We start from the raw sequence: 18,229 nt of genomic DNA on the forward strand, positions 1-18,229 counted from the left end.
GCGCAGGCCTGGGGCACGGGTAAGCACAGGAATACCGGGTGGTGAGTGTATCGCCCAGCGCAGGCCCGGGGCACGGGTAAGCACAGGAATACCGGCAGCTCGGCCTGGAACCTCCTGGGGTGTGACCACCATGGAGGAACAGGAGGAGGGGCGGGGCCCAGCCTGGAGTCTCTCTGAGCTACCACAAGTGATGAGGGACATCCCTGAGGGTCCAGCCCATGATGAGGAACTGCCCCGGGCATCGTCAGAATGAAACCCCTATGCACAGAGTGGCCAGAGGGCCACCCAGACACAGGACAACTGCTCCCATTCTCACCAAGCCGGGGCACCCAGTCCACCATCTGGACAGGGCACTCCACAGCTACCTCAGAACCCCCAAAAGAGAAAACATGGGTAGCCACTGTGCACCACTGAGAGATCCATGGGAGACTGCACACGACAATCACACGAGTGTATGGTGAGTTCACGAGAGATTCACGGGAGACTGCACACGACACACACACCAGCGTATGGTGAGTTCACGAGAGATCCAGGGGAGACTGCACACGATGCTCACACGAGTGTATGGTGAGTTCACGAGAGATACAGGGGAGACTGCACACGATGCTCATACCAGCGTATGGTGAGTTCACGAGAGATCCAGGGGAGACTACACACGATGCTCACGCCAGCGTATGGTGAGTTCACAAGAGGGACAGGGGAGACTACATAGGATACCCACAACAGAAGAGTGAGCCCAGTGGTCAGAAAGGGTCTGCGGAAGGTGAGGAGAACAGGGAGCAGGCCTGGCCTGAAAGCAGGGAAGCTCAGACTGACGGAAGTCTCCTTGCAGTAGGGCCATGGAAGCGAAGTATGGTGGGAGTTGAACACAAAGGAGCCTACAGGGCGAACACTGGCAGCTCCCAGCTTTCCTGTCTTAACCAGGACCTGGGCCAAGAGCGAGGGCTCCAGAGTTCACATGGACGCCGGCCTGAGTGATCGGCTCTTCACTCAGAGGACAGCTCACAGGCACGGAGCAGCCTCACATGGCGGTGGTCCCATGCAGGTTCACCAGGACCGCACATCATAGTTGACTTGTTTTCAAATGAGGAGACTAGTTTCTAAACAACTGCGAGGGCGCCTGACCTGTTCACGCCACTCCCATTCACCAGGACCAAGGAGAGCATGCTCGGTGAGGGTGAGGGGCAGGGAGAGGGGCAAGTCGGCCTACGGATTATACCACGGCTGTCTCCAAAATGGTGTTTTTAAAGTGACAGACGCTCACACTACACTCCAAGTAATGCATTCAAATAGAAAAACAAAACAAATGGGAAAACACAGACAGAAAACCTAGATCCATGGGAGGACGCAAAATGCCACTTTTTTTCTCACGCCATCTGGAGGAGAGTAGCTTACTGCTGCCTCGGGCCACAGCGCAGTCCACCGAGGAGAAGGTTCAGTGAGCAAGAGGGTAGGGGAACCAGCAGCCACGGCAGCTTCACACTGTGGTTAGGACCCTCCTGCGCTCAGAACCCTTCCAGCTGACGGAGGTAGCCTCGCCCCCCTCCACACACATCTCCCCCCTCTCCAGGAACTCCCCAAGCTCTCCCACCTCTGAACTCTCCAGGGTCTTTGTGGCAAATTCTGAATCATTTGTCAAAGCTGCCTCAGATATTCAGATATTTGCAGGCTGCACGCTTTCCAGATCTCCCTGCTACAGTTACAGACTGAGGTTGGTTGTTTAAAGATCTCCCTCCCCGAAGGAACAAGAACAGCTTTCAATCACCAGAGGCTGGACAAGTAGACACCAAACCAGGCTGGTTCTTCTAGGCTGGTTTAGGGGAGCTTTCATCTTGCTTACTTGGGATTTCCATCAAGAAAGACCAAATGCTAGAAAAGAGCACTGTCTTAGGCTGGGGTCTCTAGAGAAGCAAAACTAGGGAAGGTTTATCTATAAAGAGATTTAGCTCAAGGAAATGGCTCATCCGCTTGTAGAGGCTGCCAAGGCCCAAGCCCGGGGCCAGACGTCCGAACGGGGAGGCCTGTTCTGTCATGCAGCTATAGGCGCTGATGCACCCAAGATCAGTAGGTCAGACAGCAGGCACCCAGATCAAGGGCTGCGGAGCAAATAAATCTCAAAGCTGGCTAACAATACGGCAGGTCACTGGCTCAAGTTTCAAGAAACGGAGGTCAGATGATGAGAACCAGCTGTAACGCTGCAAAGCGACCAAAGAGCTGGAGAGCTTTGCCAGGCCCGGGCCGGCCGAGGAAATCTCTTTCTGTCAGACCACGGCTGTATCTCACCCTAACCGCCTGAGTCTATCAAACCCGTCAGCCAGTGCAAAGAGAACCCCCAAGGACACGGACTGCAACAAACACACCGGCTCCAGGGCAACCAGCAGCAACAAGGGAAATGACTGGTGGGGCGCTGTGGATAATGCGCTGGACCGCAAGGTCGGAGGTTCGAACTCACCAACCAGTCCTCGGAAGCCATACACAGGGTCGCTCTGAGTCCAAACCGACTCAATGGCATGAACCGACAGACGGACTGAGGCCTTGATTCAGCGGCCACAGGGTCGTTTCCGGAGCAGTGGTCTGCACCACCCTCCTGACCTGCGTCTGCCCACTTGCTGCCCTCTAACGTGCCTGCGACGTGAGCACTGTCCTCCCTACTGGACACGGAGGCCCCGGAAGGTGAACCACTTGCCCGGGACCACACGCCGGCGGTTTGCGGGCCTCCCGTCACAGAACCTGGGGTCTTTGAGAGTACAGAGGGAAGACAGCCCTCCGCCGTGCCCGCCCCAACCTTGACGGGCACTTCGTGTCCTCGGCGGGGACCACAGGCCGGCGGCCGGTCCTGACTGTGGGCAGGGAGGGCGTGGGGCGCGTACCAGGGGCCACGTGGGGTCTACTAGGGTGGGTGTACGTCTGTCCGCTCGACACCGGCGCGACTCGGGGAACCGCTAAGGGCTGGGGTACCGGCCGAGGAGGGAAGGCGGCGGCAGCGCGGCTGTACCTCAGCCCACAGCGCGAGTCCCTCCTCCGCCTCCTGCAACAAACTCCTTTCTGGTGTCCACCGTGGCCCACCCAGGCCGAGCTCGGGCCGGAACCGACGCGCACGGCGCCGGTCCGTCGCCGAAGTGGGCCCCCCAGCACGGCGCGTCCGGTTCCGAATTGTGCCCCCTCGTGGGCGCGATGCCCAGAAAACAGGTTCCGGACGTCGCGCCCGCAGGATGTGGAAGTCCCAAGGGGTATTTGTCCGCATTCCTGTTCCGCCACATTCCTGTTCCCCCCCCTGAACGCTCACGTCAGTGACGGTGCCCAGGGCTGGGCCTGCCCGGAGAGATTGAAAAGTGTTTGTAGAAAATAAACACTTGTGAAAAAAACAAATCCGGATATAGGAGAGAAAGGAATTGGTAGATCATTTCAAGAGGTAGCAAATGATCCAGAACTGATAGCGTTGAAGGAAGATGTCCATGGTGCCCTAAAAGCATTAGCGAAAACCAAGGAATGTTGGAATACCGATGAAGTGTTTCAGCAGACATGCAGTGCTGGAAGCTTGCACTTGTCTATGCCAAGGAATTTGAACTACCCGCATAACCTTCTGAAACAGATCCATATATGTGACCATTCCAAAGAAATAAAAACCAGAAGGCACGTGTTATCGAACAATACCATTGTTATCACATGGAAGTAAAATTTTGCTGTAGGTAATTTTTAAACGGTTGTGGGAGTATATGGAACAAAGAGTGAATGACTCATAGACCAGGGGGAAGCAATTCTTGGCCTCTGTAGATGTGATCATAGACTGGGCTTCAATAAAGCTGCCCTAGATGAATTCCTCACGCCCCTCCTTGACAGGGTTATGCAGAGAAAAGATTTGCTACACTGTTCTGTAGGAAGCTGGAGTATGATGTTGTTGTTGTTAAGTGCCGTCCAGTTGGTTCCGACACAGGGTTTCCGAAGAGTGACTGGTGAGCTTGGACCGCCGACCTTGCAGTTCAAACGGCTCTACAGTCTGGCACATTAACCCACAGCACCACACCAGGACTCTAAATCTCAAGTCACTGATTGAGAAGATGCTGAAAATGGTGCAGTTGGTGCCCAGGGGGTGTGGAAGTGAACAGCTGGGAACTGCTAGACCTAGCCAGGTTCGTTCCTCACTTGGACCACATGGCTAATCTGAGCAGACCCCATCTTTCTGGACTCATCTTAAATTTCTGGATTTCCCAAACAAAGGAGGAAGAGGAGAAGCTAGTTGCTCAATTCACAGTACAGCTCATCAGCTTGTACCAGCTCCAGGATTTCCACCTGGATTTTGTCCTCTTCCCAAAAGGCCATCTGGACCAAGTGCTCAGGTGCCTGAAGACCCTCTTAAAGGCTCTCAGAATAAACAATTGCCTGTTTTTGAAGTCCAGCTTGAGCATACGTGTCCTTGTACCTGTTAGAAATGAACCCCGAAGTTGCAAACAGACACTCAGTAAAATCAACAAGTATCTTGACAAGGCAAAATTTTTCTTCTGCCGAAGGGTGCGTACTGGCACAGGAAAAAACCAGCAAGCGTACCTGGTGGGCAGTTCGCTCAGGTTTTATCCCTGATGCACGTCAGAGGCTGTGTCTCACCCCATTGGCTAGGGCTTCAACTACACAGTCTTGTCCTTACCCGATTGGCTAATTCAAACTGCTAAGGAGTGCATTCTTGTTCTTACTTGATTGGCTATTTCAAATTGCTGGGGGAGCTTAAGGAAGTTGGAAAGTCTCTACTCACTTCAGGAAGTAGCAAAAATAAAAAAGAAAGGTCATCCGAATACAATAAACAGGATTACAATGAATTTGAAGAAAAGACACTCATTCTCACATACCCAAGAACCAGCCACTTTAGATTCCTATATTTGAGTGATGTCACCCTGAGTTCCTCCAAGTTCTGTTAGAGACAGCCTCAACCACCCTCCATGGGCCGGACTTAACAAGTAGTGTGGGATCCTAGATTTGAAGCTCGCCACCATCCTACCTGCCCCCAGGCGGCTGCTCCCAGCTCTTTAGGTTCTGCGGAAGTCTGGTCTCCATTGCTGTCCTGGAGAGCCAACTTTGCGCAAATTCAGGTTCCTGAAATATGCCATTACTCTGTAGTTTTACGTGGGGGTCAGTGGCAGTCTTCTGAGAAACCTTCAAGGATAGTTGGCCAAGCTGAGATTGATCCCGCAGGATTTAGGATGAAATTATTCTCCATTTTGAGATGTGATGTAACTATCCACTTTGTAATGTCTTGTCAATCTTAGCCTCTGTCCATGGTTACAGTCCCATTTGTGTTAATGAGGCAGGTTTGTTATTAAGTGTTGTCCAGTCAGAAACACCAATCTTGGGGTTAGCAGTCCAATGCTTATCCTACAGTGCTACAGCAGGACGAGTTTGTTTTGTTAATGAGGTAGGTTTATATTATGTTAATTGGGGTTAGGTTTATATTATGTTAATGAGGTAGGTTTATATTATGTTAATGGGGGTTAGGTTTATATTATGTTAATGAGGTAGGTTTATATTATGTTAATGAGTTAGGTTTATATTATGTTAATGGAAGTTAGGTTGTGTGTTTATGTTAACATGCAGCATTAGTGTGGGATGCCCACTCATACTCAACTGTCTCTTTGTCTGAGTCACACCTTTTATCTTTAAAAGAGATCAAAGAGAAGCCAGCAGAGAGGAGGGATCTATTACCACCAGGAAAGGAGAGCTGGGATCCCGGCTGCCTGCACTGGGACCCTCCCAGAACCAGGACTCACAGAGAAAACCTTCCCTCGAGCCTCCACTCTGAATGTGCATTTCTAGCCTCCAAAACTATGAGAATATAAATTTCTGTTTGTTAAACCATCCACTTAAGTACTTCTGTTACTTATTTTTTTATTTGCACAAAACAAGCTCTCCTAAAAGTATTATTTTTTTATTTTCAATTTGATGCAATTTTTAAATTGTGTTGCAATACCTTTACTTAAAAGCTGTGTCCAAGTACACTGCTTTACATGAAGTATTTTGAGAAAGGGGAGATGGAAAGGAGAAGGGACTTGGGAAAGCCCACTCATCTACTCCATTAGCACCATTCTGCCCCAGATAATGAAGGAGGTCATGCTGGAAGGGTGGTTCTTGACAGTCAGCTATTTTCCAGCACACAAAGGGTGGAGGTATTTCTTAACCTTCATTATTTCCAACATCACAGGACTCGGGAAATTTAACTAGTTACACTGTGTTGGAGGAGAATATCAAAAGTGTCATGGATTGTCATAAGAACAAACACAACTGTGTTGGAAGAAGTGCAGTCAGAATGCTCCTTACAAGCCACAATGACTAGACTTTATCTCTCATACTTGGGACATATTATCAGGAGGGACCAGTTCCTAGAGAAGGACATCATGCTTGATAAAGTGGAGGGTCAGTAAAAAAGAGGAAGACCCCCAACAAGATGGACTGGTACAATGGCAGCAGCAGTGGGCTCAATCAGCAATAATTGTGAGGTGGCTACAGGACCAGCAGTATTTGATTCTGTTGTACAAAAGGTTGCTAGGTACCTACTCGACAGCACCTAACAATAATAATAAAACACTGTTGTTGGCCTGGCTTGCTGTTATTAAGGACCAGAGCAAACCTGGGCATGTTACCCATCTGCCTTTCTACCATGGGGAAAGTCTCTGGGTGGCACTGTTTGGCCCCCTGTAGTTGCTGTATGCTTGAAAGGAGACTAGTATCTCTGAGGAAGGAGAACTTTATTATATATTCTTATTGACTCAAATTAATTGATTAATTAATTTTATTTATAGATTTATTTCATTTAATGTGTTATACTCATTGATTGAATTGAATTTATGTATTCATTTTACTTTGATTTATGGAACATTTTATTAATTAAATATACTTAAAATTTTATTTTTAATTTAATTTATATTTAAATTAAATTTAGTCATTGTATTTATTAAATAAGTCTATGCACAAGAGCCAGAGTGTGACCTTCAGTATGTCCCATCTGAATTCAGAGACCATCTCAAGAATAGATTTGATGCATTGAGCAGTAATAACCAAAGACCAGGTAAGTTGTGGGATGACTCTGAGGACATCATACATGAAAAAAGCAAAAAAAAAGACAGGAAAGAAATAAAAGACCCGAGTGACTGTCAGAAGAAACCTTGAAACTTGCCATTGAACCACAGAGCAGCTAAACTTAATGGGAGAAATGATGACGTAAAAGAGCGGAACAGATGATTTCAAAGGGTGGCTTGAGAAGACAAAGTCAACTGTTACAAGTAAAGATGCGAAGACCTAGAACTAAAAACCAAAAGAGAAGCCAAGCAATTCTCAAATTTAAAGAATTGAAGAAAAAAAATTAAGACTTGAGTTGCAATATTGAAGGGTTCTATGGACAAAAAATTGAACCATACAGGAAGCATCAAACGAAGAGGGAAGCAATACACAGCATCATTGTACCCAAAAGAAATGATTGATGTTCAACCATTTCAGGAGGTGGAATATGATCAAGAACTGGTGGTATTGTAACCAAACACCTTGTGTGACTGACTGAGTCACTGGGCTGAGGGCTTAGGACCATTGTCTTGAGAGACAGTGCCCATAAAAACACTGATAACCACCCTACTTTGATAAGGAGTCACAGGGGGTCTTGAAAGTTTGTGAGCGGCCATGTAAAGTACAGCTACTGGTCTCTTCTCATCTGGAGCAAAGAAAAGACTAAAGGAGACAGTTCTAACTAGACGGTGCCTAGCTGCCACTACCAACCACTCTGGTCAGGATCACGAGAGAAGGTCCTGGACAGAGGGGGAGGAAAATGTCAAAGAAAAGTCAAGATCCTAAAAAAAGGCCACAGACTTACTGGTCTGATAGAGACTGATGGGTCCCCTGAGAACTGACTCTTAGACACACTTCAAACCTGGACAGATGGATTATAGAGTGACTAATAATATCCACAAGGAACATGTTCCTCAGAACAATCAACTCTCTGAGACCAAAAGGGCAGAAATTGCCCCCACAAAAGTTTGTTGTTAAGGGTTGTCGAGTTGGTTTTGACTCTAGTAACCCTGTATAAGGCTTCAGGGGGCGGCTGGTAGGTTTTGAAGCACCGACTTGGTGGTTAGCAGTACAGTGCTTACCTTACAGTGCTACACCAGGACTCCTAGGGCAAGAAGGGCAAATGGAAATGGGGAATGCAGGGAAGAAGTGGTAAAAGGTGACTTTAAAAGGATTGCAACTTCTGTCACGAAACAAAACGTGTATAGACTGTTGAATGGAAGACGAATTTGCTCTGTAAACCTCCCCCCAGGTGTCAGGATTGGAGGAAATCTCATTACTAACCTGGGACATGCAGATGACACAACCTTGTTTCTTGAAAACAGAGAGGATTTGAAGCACTTACTGATGAAGATCAAAGACTACAGCCTTCGCTACGAATTGAACCTCAACATAGAGAAACAAAAAATTATCACAATTAGACCAATCAGCAACATCACGATAAATGGAGAAAAGTTTGATGTCAAGGATTTCATTTTACTTGGATCCACAATCAATGCCCATGGAAGCAGCAGTGTAGAAATCAAACATGTTGCTTTGGGCAAATCTGCTGAAAAAGACATCTTTAAACTGTTAAAAAAAAAAAAAAAACTAAGGCGTGCCTGCCCTAAGCCATGGTATTTTCAATAACGCAGTGGTTATGAGCCTGGCTGCTGACCTCAAGGTCAGCAGTTTGAAACCAACAGCTAGCTGTTCCATGGGAGAAAGATGAGGCTTTCTGCGCTGGTAAAGATTTACAGCCTCAGAAACCCTGTGCAGTGTGGCTATGAGTCGGAACCGACTTCATGGTACAACACCGCCATGCAGCAGCTGGACAATGAATAAGGAAGATTGTAGAAGAATTGATGCTCTGAATTATGTTGATTGTGAAGAATACTGAATATACTATAGACTGCCAGAAGAACAGGTAAGTCTGTCTTGGAGGAAATGCAGCCAGAATGCTCCTTGTCAGTGAGGAATACCGCAATGAGACAGACAGACCCCGTGGCAGCAGCTATAGGCTCAAATCTAGCAATGATTGTGAGGGCAGCGCAGGGCTAGGCCGTGTTTCTTTCTGTGGTAACGCAGCGTCGCTATGAATCAGAACCGACCGATGGCACCTGAGTGGTGGCACTGTAGATAAGCACAGTGCTGACTGACAGCGTGTACAGGACTACTTCGCTATGACTCAGTGGTAATTAACAACAATGATCTTCACAAGAGCACATCAGCAGGTCTGATCGAAACTGTTGAGTGAGTTTGAACCACTTTCAGTTGAGCAGCTGAAGTCTTAACCCACTGTGCCACCAGCATACGTTTCTAAATAAGTGCTGGGGATGAAAACAAGTCTCCCCACAAAACTGAGCCCCCCTAGGTGGCACTCAAATTCACCAGTGGTGTCCCGGAGCTGTAAGATTATTCTGGTTGTGTGTCCTCGTCCATCTATTCCTCGCAACCCTAAATGAACCCCTTGCCCTTGAGTTAACCCTGCCTCATGGAGACCCTGTGGGACAGAGGAGAACAGCCCCATAGAGTTTCCAAGATTGTCATCTTTATGAGAGAACACCGCCACATCGTTCTCGCATGGAGTGGCTGGTGGGCCTGAACCACCCATCTTTTGGTTCGCAGTCAACCACTTAATCACAGCGCCACCTGGGATCCTTTACCCTTTACAGCCGAGTAGGAAATCCTTACGGGAGCATATTGCTAGACAGCATCAGACCACGCAATGAGCATGGTAAGCATGGATTTCCTTGTGCTTACTGATCTGTAGTAAAGCCTTGCACATTTTTGTTCCTGGTTTTTCCACGTCAAATATCCTGCTTCCAGCTTTGGCTGGCCTGTCGCTCACCTAACCTTGAGCATCTTTCTACGGAATCAAAACCTCCTTTCACATTTATAATCCCTGACAGGCACAGAGTCCCCAGTAAGCAAAGTCAGCGTGCACTGACTTACACATTACAGTGAACTGTTTCATATGGGTGGTGAGAACCATGCACCATTTTCCACTATAGGGAGTAAGTAAACACAAGACTACCCTGCTTACTGGGTAGGCTTCCTCTTTTGCCACCACTGGTGGGTTTGAACCATCGACCTTTCAGTTAATGAGGGGCCATGTTACCACTGTGCTTCCAGGACTCACAAGCCCACAGAGCAGAGTTCTATGCTGGGCACACAGTGTTGGCCTGAGTCAGAACCAACTTCATGGCCATGGTGGTTTGCTTGCTTTTCAGGGAGATTTAGGACTTCACCATCACTTATTTTGGAAGGACACATAACTCAATCTATAACAAAATTCTTGCTCACAAAAATCCACCCCAACATCTTTCATAATGAATGGTTTCCAAAAGCTACATCCTCAAAGATGGTCACTTCAGGGTTAGGTACATATTGTTTTGTTAAGTGCTGTTGAGTTCGTTCCAACTCTTGTTGACCCTGTATAGAGTTTCCAAAGAGTGGCTGGTGAGCCTGAACTGCCGAAGGCTTTATCCCATGGTACACACCAGGAGTCCATGTACACATGATAGCTGCAAAAGAGCAACCTCGAGATGCTGACACAAACTTATCAACGTAAGAGAACGCAAAATGGCGAGAGATTGTAGAAGCCCTCAAAGGATCATGGGGCTGTAGGATACACACTGGACTGAAAGGCAGTTTGAACCACATGGTCAGGTGTTCAAAACCACCAGCTGCTCCTCAGAACCCCTCTACAGGGTCACTATGAATCAGAACCAGTTTGACGGCACTTAACAACAGCCCCTGAAGGGTCATTGTTGGAGAGTACAAAATAATGAGAGATTTCAGACTCCCAGAAGGGTTGTCATGAAGCTAGAGAGAAACGTGGGAATTGCCTACAACAACCAAATGTTGAGTAAAAGTCACACAGACACCATTTCTTAGGAATAACTTTTTAAAATCAGAACATAGGATTATTTGTACATTAGGATTCTTGACTACATACAAGGTCTAAAGAAGAGGATACAAATAGAAAGTTACCTTCCAAAGAGAAGACCTCGTTCTAGGATGGCTCCCAGGGTTCACATTCAGCCAGCATGCTGGGGCTGCCTCCCTGGGACCTTGGATTTGGTGGAGAACTGCCCCCGGATATGAAAGTGTTCTAACACATTGCGCTGGACCACAGAATAAAATTCTTGTTATAGATTAAATTATGTCCTCCCCAGATGTGTGCTGCATTACTGGCCCCTGAACCTTCTGATTCAGTCTTGGGCTTCTAATCAAAAAGTTGCCTGTTCGAACCCTCCAGCTTTCCCAAGCGAGGCAGACACCAAAATGGACAGCCTTGGAAAGACTATGGGCAGTCCCAGTGTGTCCCCTGGGGTCACTATGAGTTACAGCGGATTCGATGGCAGTGGCTGAGTACCTATCGATATGATCCTGTCTGGAAATAGGGAGCTTTCTTTAGCTGTGTTAACGAGACCAGGCCTCATCTTAACTCTGGACACACACACAAAGGCGAGATAGGTGTTTTGTGTCCGGTTGTCTATAAGCCAAGGAGCCAAGGATGGCCCCAGAACTACCAGTAAGGAAGCACCTGACTTGTCCAAGACCTGGATTTGGCCTTTAGTCTCCAGGACTATAAGGAAATTCATTTCTGTTCTTTAAACCCACCCACTTGTGCAGCAGGCGATGAAGACAGATGTCTTACACCTCAGTGGCTGAGAGCCAGGCGTCTCTGTCACACGTGGGAGGTGACGGCTCCACACAGCTGAACCCTCCCCACTCCCCAGGAGCTCTCCCAGCAGGTGGACCCACCTGCCTGACTCCTGAGCAGCACTTGGAATGTCAGCCTTGGAGGTGTACTGGAAGCTGTCGGCACTGCCTGCCCTGCTTGGCCTCACTTACGCTTCCTGCTGAGAGCTCAGTCTGTAAGATGGGGGTCAGAGCTGCTCTGACCTCCCAGGGCTGTCATGAGCTGTGAAGGAGTGAGAACATACTGCCGCTGCACCTCCTCATCACGGGTGTCCATCTATGGCCAGACCTCAGCCATCAGAGAGCAGGAGCTAGCTCAGGAAGGGGATGGGGTCCCCTCCAATCTACAACCTCGGTGTGGGGCAGACGGTCCTTTCTGCCCACCAGGAGATGGGCTAGCCTGCTCCCCCAGTGATTTGGGCTGGGCTGGGCCCCTCCTTATACACAGCTCACCCCAGCCCCCCAAGCCCACTCCCCCAGCAAGCTGCCCTTCCCAGAGGCTGGAGGCAGCTGGAAACTGGCAGAACTGCCCCCCCCCACCTCAGATTCCATTCACACCTCCAGCTTAATGATCCCCAAGTGCCGGGGGCATCTGGGTCACACCTTCACAATCACTAAAGCAAACACAGAGCTGGCTGGCAGCAGCTTCACAAAGGGCACTTCTGCAAACTGTGAATACAGAACCCTTCTGCCTCAGGCGCTGCCAACTGGGGGCGGGCCTGTCATGCTAGGGAGGGTCTGTGGATGGCAAACCAGACAACTTACCGGACAGCCAGGGCACCAGGTGTGGGTTAAAGAGCTCAGCCTCCAAGATGGTCCCAAGGATCCCCCCATGTCCTGTGGCCAGACCTCATGAAGTCCCCTCCCACGAGGAGAAGTGTGGCTCTATGAGATCAGTAGGATCCCGTGGAAATGACTATGTGTGACTTCTGAGATGAGATCAGAAGAGGCATGGTGGCTTCCTCCCGGTTCTCTCTTGGATTGCTTGCTCCGGGGAAACCCAGCCGCCATGTCTAGAGGATGCTGGAGCAGCCCTGCCGAGGGGTCACATGACTGGGAGCCACGTAAGGAACTATGTTGGAAGTGGTGCCTCCTGCCCCTCCAAGCCTTCCATCGAGTCTGCAGCCCTGCTCACACCCAACTGCAACGTTATGAGGGACCCTGAACCCAACAAGTCGGCTGAGCCGAGTCCCAATTCCTGGTCCTCAGAAACTGTGAGATAATCATCTTTATTATTTCAAGCTGCTAAGTTTGCATGGGATTTGGACACCGCAACAAAGAACTAATAAAATTCCTCTGTCAAATAGCAGGTGTGTGATATTACGTATCTACTGCTCATGTTCCACCCATGGGCCCAAGACATAGCTTCTAGTCCATTGGCTGTCTTCAGGGAGCAGGTGGAGCTGGGAGGCCTGGGGTGGCTGGGATGAGAACGTCGGGGAAGGCCCAGGCCTTCTGCTCTGCACCGTCTCACTGAACTTTCCCAAGAAACCCTGGGACCTTGGAAGAAGATGGAAATTTTGAACCCTGAACCAGGGTACCCAGAGTTCACCAGCAAAGACTGCCCAGGGCAGCTGACAAAATGCCTCCTGCCAAGTCTCACCTCAGGTAATTCCACCCACACACATGCACACTGACACCACTCACACTGTACACTCATACATGCACCCTATCCACACCCACCCGTGCATGCCCACTCACACCTGTGCACACATGTATGTACCCAGACATATACCCATGCACTCATGCATGCAGTGCACACACTATACACACCCACAGTGTGCATGTGTGTACAGATGTGCACACATACATGCAGTGCACACACAGCACACACTCCACACATGTGCACACGTGTATACACCGATACACAGATGTGTGTGCTCATACATACACCATACATACACCATGACATGCATGCACATGTATACACATCCACATGTGTACACACAGGTACACATCCAGGCACACACATGTGCACTCATACAAGCAGTGCATATAATATACACATCCTTGCACACCCGCGCACTCACACCCATGCATTCACATACACACACCCAGACACAGATGTATGCACTCATACATGCAGTGTTCACACAATACACACATCCGTGCACTCACATGTATGCACACACACATACAGATATGTACACTCATAGTAGTGTACACATTATAGAATCCACTCACACATGGCCACACACATACTCACACATGTGAACTCACACATGCACACTATACTCACCCACCCATGCATGCTTATTCACACATGTGCACACATGCAGTACCAAAGCCACACTCACGTGTGTACTCACACTTGTATTGTATGACACACTATACATTTGTGCATGCATACTCACATGTGCATGCATGCACACATTTACTTGCACACTCCTGCATGCACAGTATAAATGCATGTTTAAACTCCCACCTAGACATGCATGCACACATGAGCTCATACTGCACACCACTCACAATGCACGCATGTACACAGATATGCACATACCCACACGTGCAAAATGCTCACACCATTAGTGTGTGTAAACGATTCACATACATGCATGCTCACAACATACAACAGGCACTCACATGTGTGTTTGACCACAGTGCACCCACACACTAACACATGCACACATTAATACCAGCACACGTAGACGCTGCACCTCAGCTCCCACCGTGGACCCCTGTGTTTCTGGCTGCACAAAAGGTAAAATTAGCTGGAGGCACAGGAGGGAGCGGGCTGCAGGCCTCCAGTAATGCGCTGTCATCCGGGAGACAAAACATTTCAATCAAAAGGCACAGCATCGGCGGGAGACGCCTGGGCTGGAAGCCGTCTTCCGCACCGTCGGGCATGGCATATCAATGAGCCCAGCACCCAGATGCACGGCTGGTGAAGGCCTGGCCATTTCTAGGGGCACATACAGCACAGAGATCGATCGCCTTTGTTCAGGAGACCTGATGTTCCCTCCTGACTCTGGTTCATGCATGCTGTGGATGACATATATGTGCCTGTGACAGGAACCAGCTTCTGTGCCTCCTTCCATCACCTGTGAGGGCTTCCCACTCTACCCCAGGCCCAGCTTGGCCGTGGCTCCCAGCTGTGTGCCTGGAGGCGTGGCAGAGTCCGGCTCTGATGGGACTGTTGGTGCCGAGTGTGAAAACCACAGCACCTATTCATACATACAGTGCTGCTGCAGGTGGTATCCTCAGGACTTCCCAGACATGAGAAACAGAGTGTGAACATATGTGTCCCTCACGGGAAGCGGGTCTCAGGTCCTCCCAGGGCACGGGGGTGGGGGACACGAAGTCAAGGGTTAGCGTCACCAGTGAACTGTCTTCTCTGGCCTCAGACATCCCGGGATCTGTGGCACACAACAGAAGAACCACCAGGTACACCTCTGGGAGACGGAGCTGCTAAAGTTGTAGTTGTTTGTCCTATTTCAATGCATTTCTTCCTTGTCACCCAATTAATTTATGCACATTGTAGAAAAGCACCAAAAAAGAGAAGAAAAGTCATCTGTAACACAAACACATTGTTAACATTCTTATAACAGCTTTATTGAGCTCTAATTCACAATTCACCCCTTTAAAGTTCAGTGGATTTTAGGATCGCCAAACTGTGACTATGTTAAATCATCACAGTTGGTATCAGAATGCTGATAATGGTTTAAGGAGTATCCATTCTGTGATTTGGATAAGAGTTTACAGAGGAAATTGGTTTTCCATTCAACAATTCAGACACATTTTGTTTCATTACATTGATTACAATCTCCACAACGTAACAACGCTCTTCCCAGTTTCTCCTGTGTTTCCTGCTTCCTCCCTGGGAGAGCGCTGCCCTTTTGGTCTCACATGATTGGTTGTTCTAAGAAGTGTGACCCTCCCTGGCATGATTTTTCACCTTATCCCACTGCCAACCGATTGATTCCAACTCAGAGCAACCAGCGCTTAACCCACCGCACCAACAGGGCTCTGTTCATCATATTGTTGTTGTTGTTAAGTGCCGTCGAGTCGGTTCCGACCCATAGCGACCCTGTACAGGGATTCCAAGGCTGTAAATCTTTATGGGAGCAGAGCGGCTGCTAGTTTCAAACTGCTGACCTTAAGGTTCGCAGCCTGATTCGTAACCACTATGCTAATGTTATAGGCCTCTCTTTTTGGCTGAAAGTTGAACCTGGAGGTGAGTTCAGTTCTAGGCCTCAAGGGTGGCCAAGGGTCATAGTCTCAGAGGTTGTACCAGCCTTTAGCCAACTGGTAAGCCAGGTATCTCTTCATGATTTTGATTTTTGTTCCACATTTTCTTCCCATTCTATCCAGAACCTCCTATTGTGATCTCTTTCAGAACAGTCCCATGTATACCTCTTATGAACGTAGTTTCAATCACAGAGTGTATTGTAACTCATCCCTGCATGGAACATACCATTGTCTCGGCAAGTCTTGGTCTCCACAGTACAATGACTGATGTCATCACATACGCACCAACCCTGAGGAGAGGGCGTCTAGTTACTGCCTTCTTCTCCAAAATAAATCATGTGACTTCAACATCTTATCAAGAGATCTTGGCACCCAATGGTAACGATTTCCTTGGGACACATACATTTATAAAATTGGAATTGTAGGATCAAAGCATATGAAAATGTTTTATGCTTCTTTACATATTGTCAAACTGCAATCCCCAAAGGCAAGGTCCTCGGGTATTCCTGGTAGCTGGGCAGGAGGTAAACTTAGAGTCAGGAAGAGTCTCAGATCTTTCTCCTGCACATGCATCCATTGGACAAGGCCTTCTCAACCAGGACTCCTCAGGGTGCACACGGTTACACCCCAACTCTGAGCTGGGTGCTCACGAGTGTTCCTGCTTTTCTAAGTTACTACAATCACTGGTCTCTGCTTACCTAGTCTTGTTGTCCCACATTCCTGAAACCGTTTCATATGTGTCCTTTGAGAAAGACTTCTCAGCCCAGTGTCTTCGAAGGCTACGCGGTCTCAGTTCTCCAATGAGGCTGTAACAGAAAGACCACAAGGTGGGGAGCGGGGGGCCTTTAACAAACAGAAATTTCTTCTCTTACAGTTTAGGAGGCCAGAAGTCTGAATTCAGAGGACTGCCTCTGGGGAAAGGGCCTTGTCGCCTTTTAGCTTCTGTAGAGCCAGCCTTCCTGGGAGAGCTCCGTGTGTCTTGGCCTCAGTCTCCCCAGGATCCTGGAGCTTCATGGTACAGGGACACCAGGTCCAAAGGGCACCTCCACTCCCACTCTTCTTTCTCTACTCACATCTCTCTCCTTTTGTAGATCAAAAGAGATTGGCTGAAGATACAACCTAATCCTGTATGTGACAGCTGACCTCAAAGACGTCACAGAAGTGAGCATTTATAACACGCTGGCTACTGATACCACATCAGATCCCATCATGGCAGCAACTACATTCTATCAGACCCCACCATGGGGAGACAGCTACATCTTCATGCTGAACCACTGAGAATCCTGGCTAAGCTCACACAAAACCTTCACTATCACAGGGAAGTTGGACTGTGTGTCAGAACTCCCTTGTTGCTTCAGGCTGAGCAGTAGGTTACTATATAGCATCCCTCTTCCACCTCTCCTGGGTCCTGAGGCTAAGAACCTCCATCTACACACAGCCAGGAGCAACAGCTGGGGTGGGTGGGGTCTGATCTCTTAGAGAAGTCCAGGACACGGAGAAGGCCTACCCCCCCCCCCCCCACCCCCCCACCCCCCCCTATCCTCAGGGATCTCCACCCAAGGGGAAGAAGCAGAGGCTGCATTCCATTCTGCTCCCTCCCTGCCCACGTCCAGGTCACTCACCAGTCTGGCGAGGTGGCTCCCACTCTCCCAGATGTTCCTGTGGCTGCAGCACTCAGTGCCGACTGTCCTCATTGTCTGCTGAGTCCGGGCATCTCCTTTGCTCTCCTCCACTTATCTGTCCTTGTGTGAAGTATCCAATCATTTCCTAAAATGTCTTGTTTGAAAGCAAAACAAAGGAGAGGAAACCCGAGTGGGGTCAGATGTCCCATGAACACTGGGGAGACCTGAACGCCTGCCCACTGGGCCTGGAAGACCCTCAGCCACGGTGGTCACCTCACACAGGGGAGCTGTCCCAAGCGGCTGGGCAGCCATAATCCCGGGGCTCAAATCCACAACTCTGCCACTTTATGGTCAGTGTCTATGGGCAAGTTAAACTGTCCAAACCTTGGTTTCCCAGTCTGCAAACAAGGGACTGGACTGGAAGGTATGGTAAGATTTAAATTAAGTGGTAACTGTAACTATCCCAGAACAGGGCCTCTGGGGAGCACACACCAGCCCCATCTGCCAGGCTGTTGTACTGTGGTGGCCTGAATGTTGTTGTGAGGCTGGAAACGATGTCACCAGTATTTCAAATGCCAACAGGGGCAACCATGGAGGCCAGGTTTTAGCAGAACGTCTAGACTAAGAGAGACCAGGAAGAAAGGCCTGACAATCGACTTCTGAAAACGAGCCAAAAGGAAAACATCTGG

At 48.8% G+C, this 18,229-nt stretch overlaps 1 protein-coding gene across 1 annotated transcript in view; it reads right to left on the reverse strand.

Annotated features, from left to right (window-relative positions):
• The window catches only part of ACSF3 (acyl-CoA synthetase family member 3), a 60,175-nt gene that overhangs the window by 29,661 nt on the left and 12,285 nt on the right, over positions 1-18,229 (reverse strand). The window contains exons 4-8 of the mRNA XM_006860266.1: positions 14,982-15,086; positions 14,568-14,632; positions 11,935-12,007; positions 2,892-3,312; positions 2,593-2,840 (exon numbers count right to left, since the gene is read on the reverse strand). Coding sequence (XP_006860328.1) covers positions 2,593-2,840; positions 2,892-3,312; positions 11,935-12,007; positions 14,568-14,632; positions 14,982-15,086 — 912 coding nt within the window. The remainder of the gene's footprint in view (positions 1-2,592; positions 2,841-2,891; positions 3,313-11,934; positions 12,008-14,567; positions 14,633-14,981; positions 15,087-18,229) is intronic.

Source organism: Chrysochloris asiatica, unplaced genomic scaffold (genome assembly GCF_000296735.1).
Source record: "Chrysochloris asiatica unplaced genomic scaffold, ChrAsi1.0 scaffold00037, whole genome shotgun sequence".
NCBI classification, from domain to species: Eukaryota; Metazoa; Chordata; class Mammalia; order Afrosoricida; family Chrysochloridae; genus Chrysochloris; species Chrysochloris asiatica.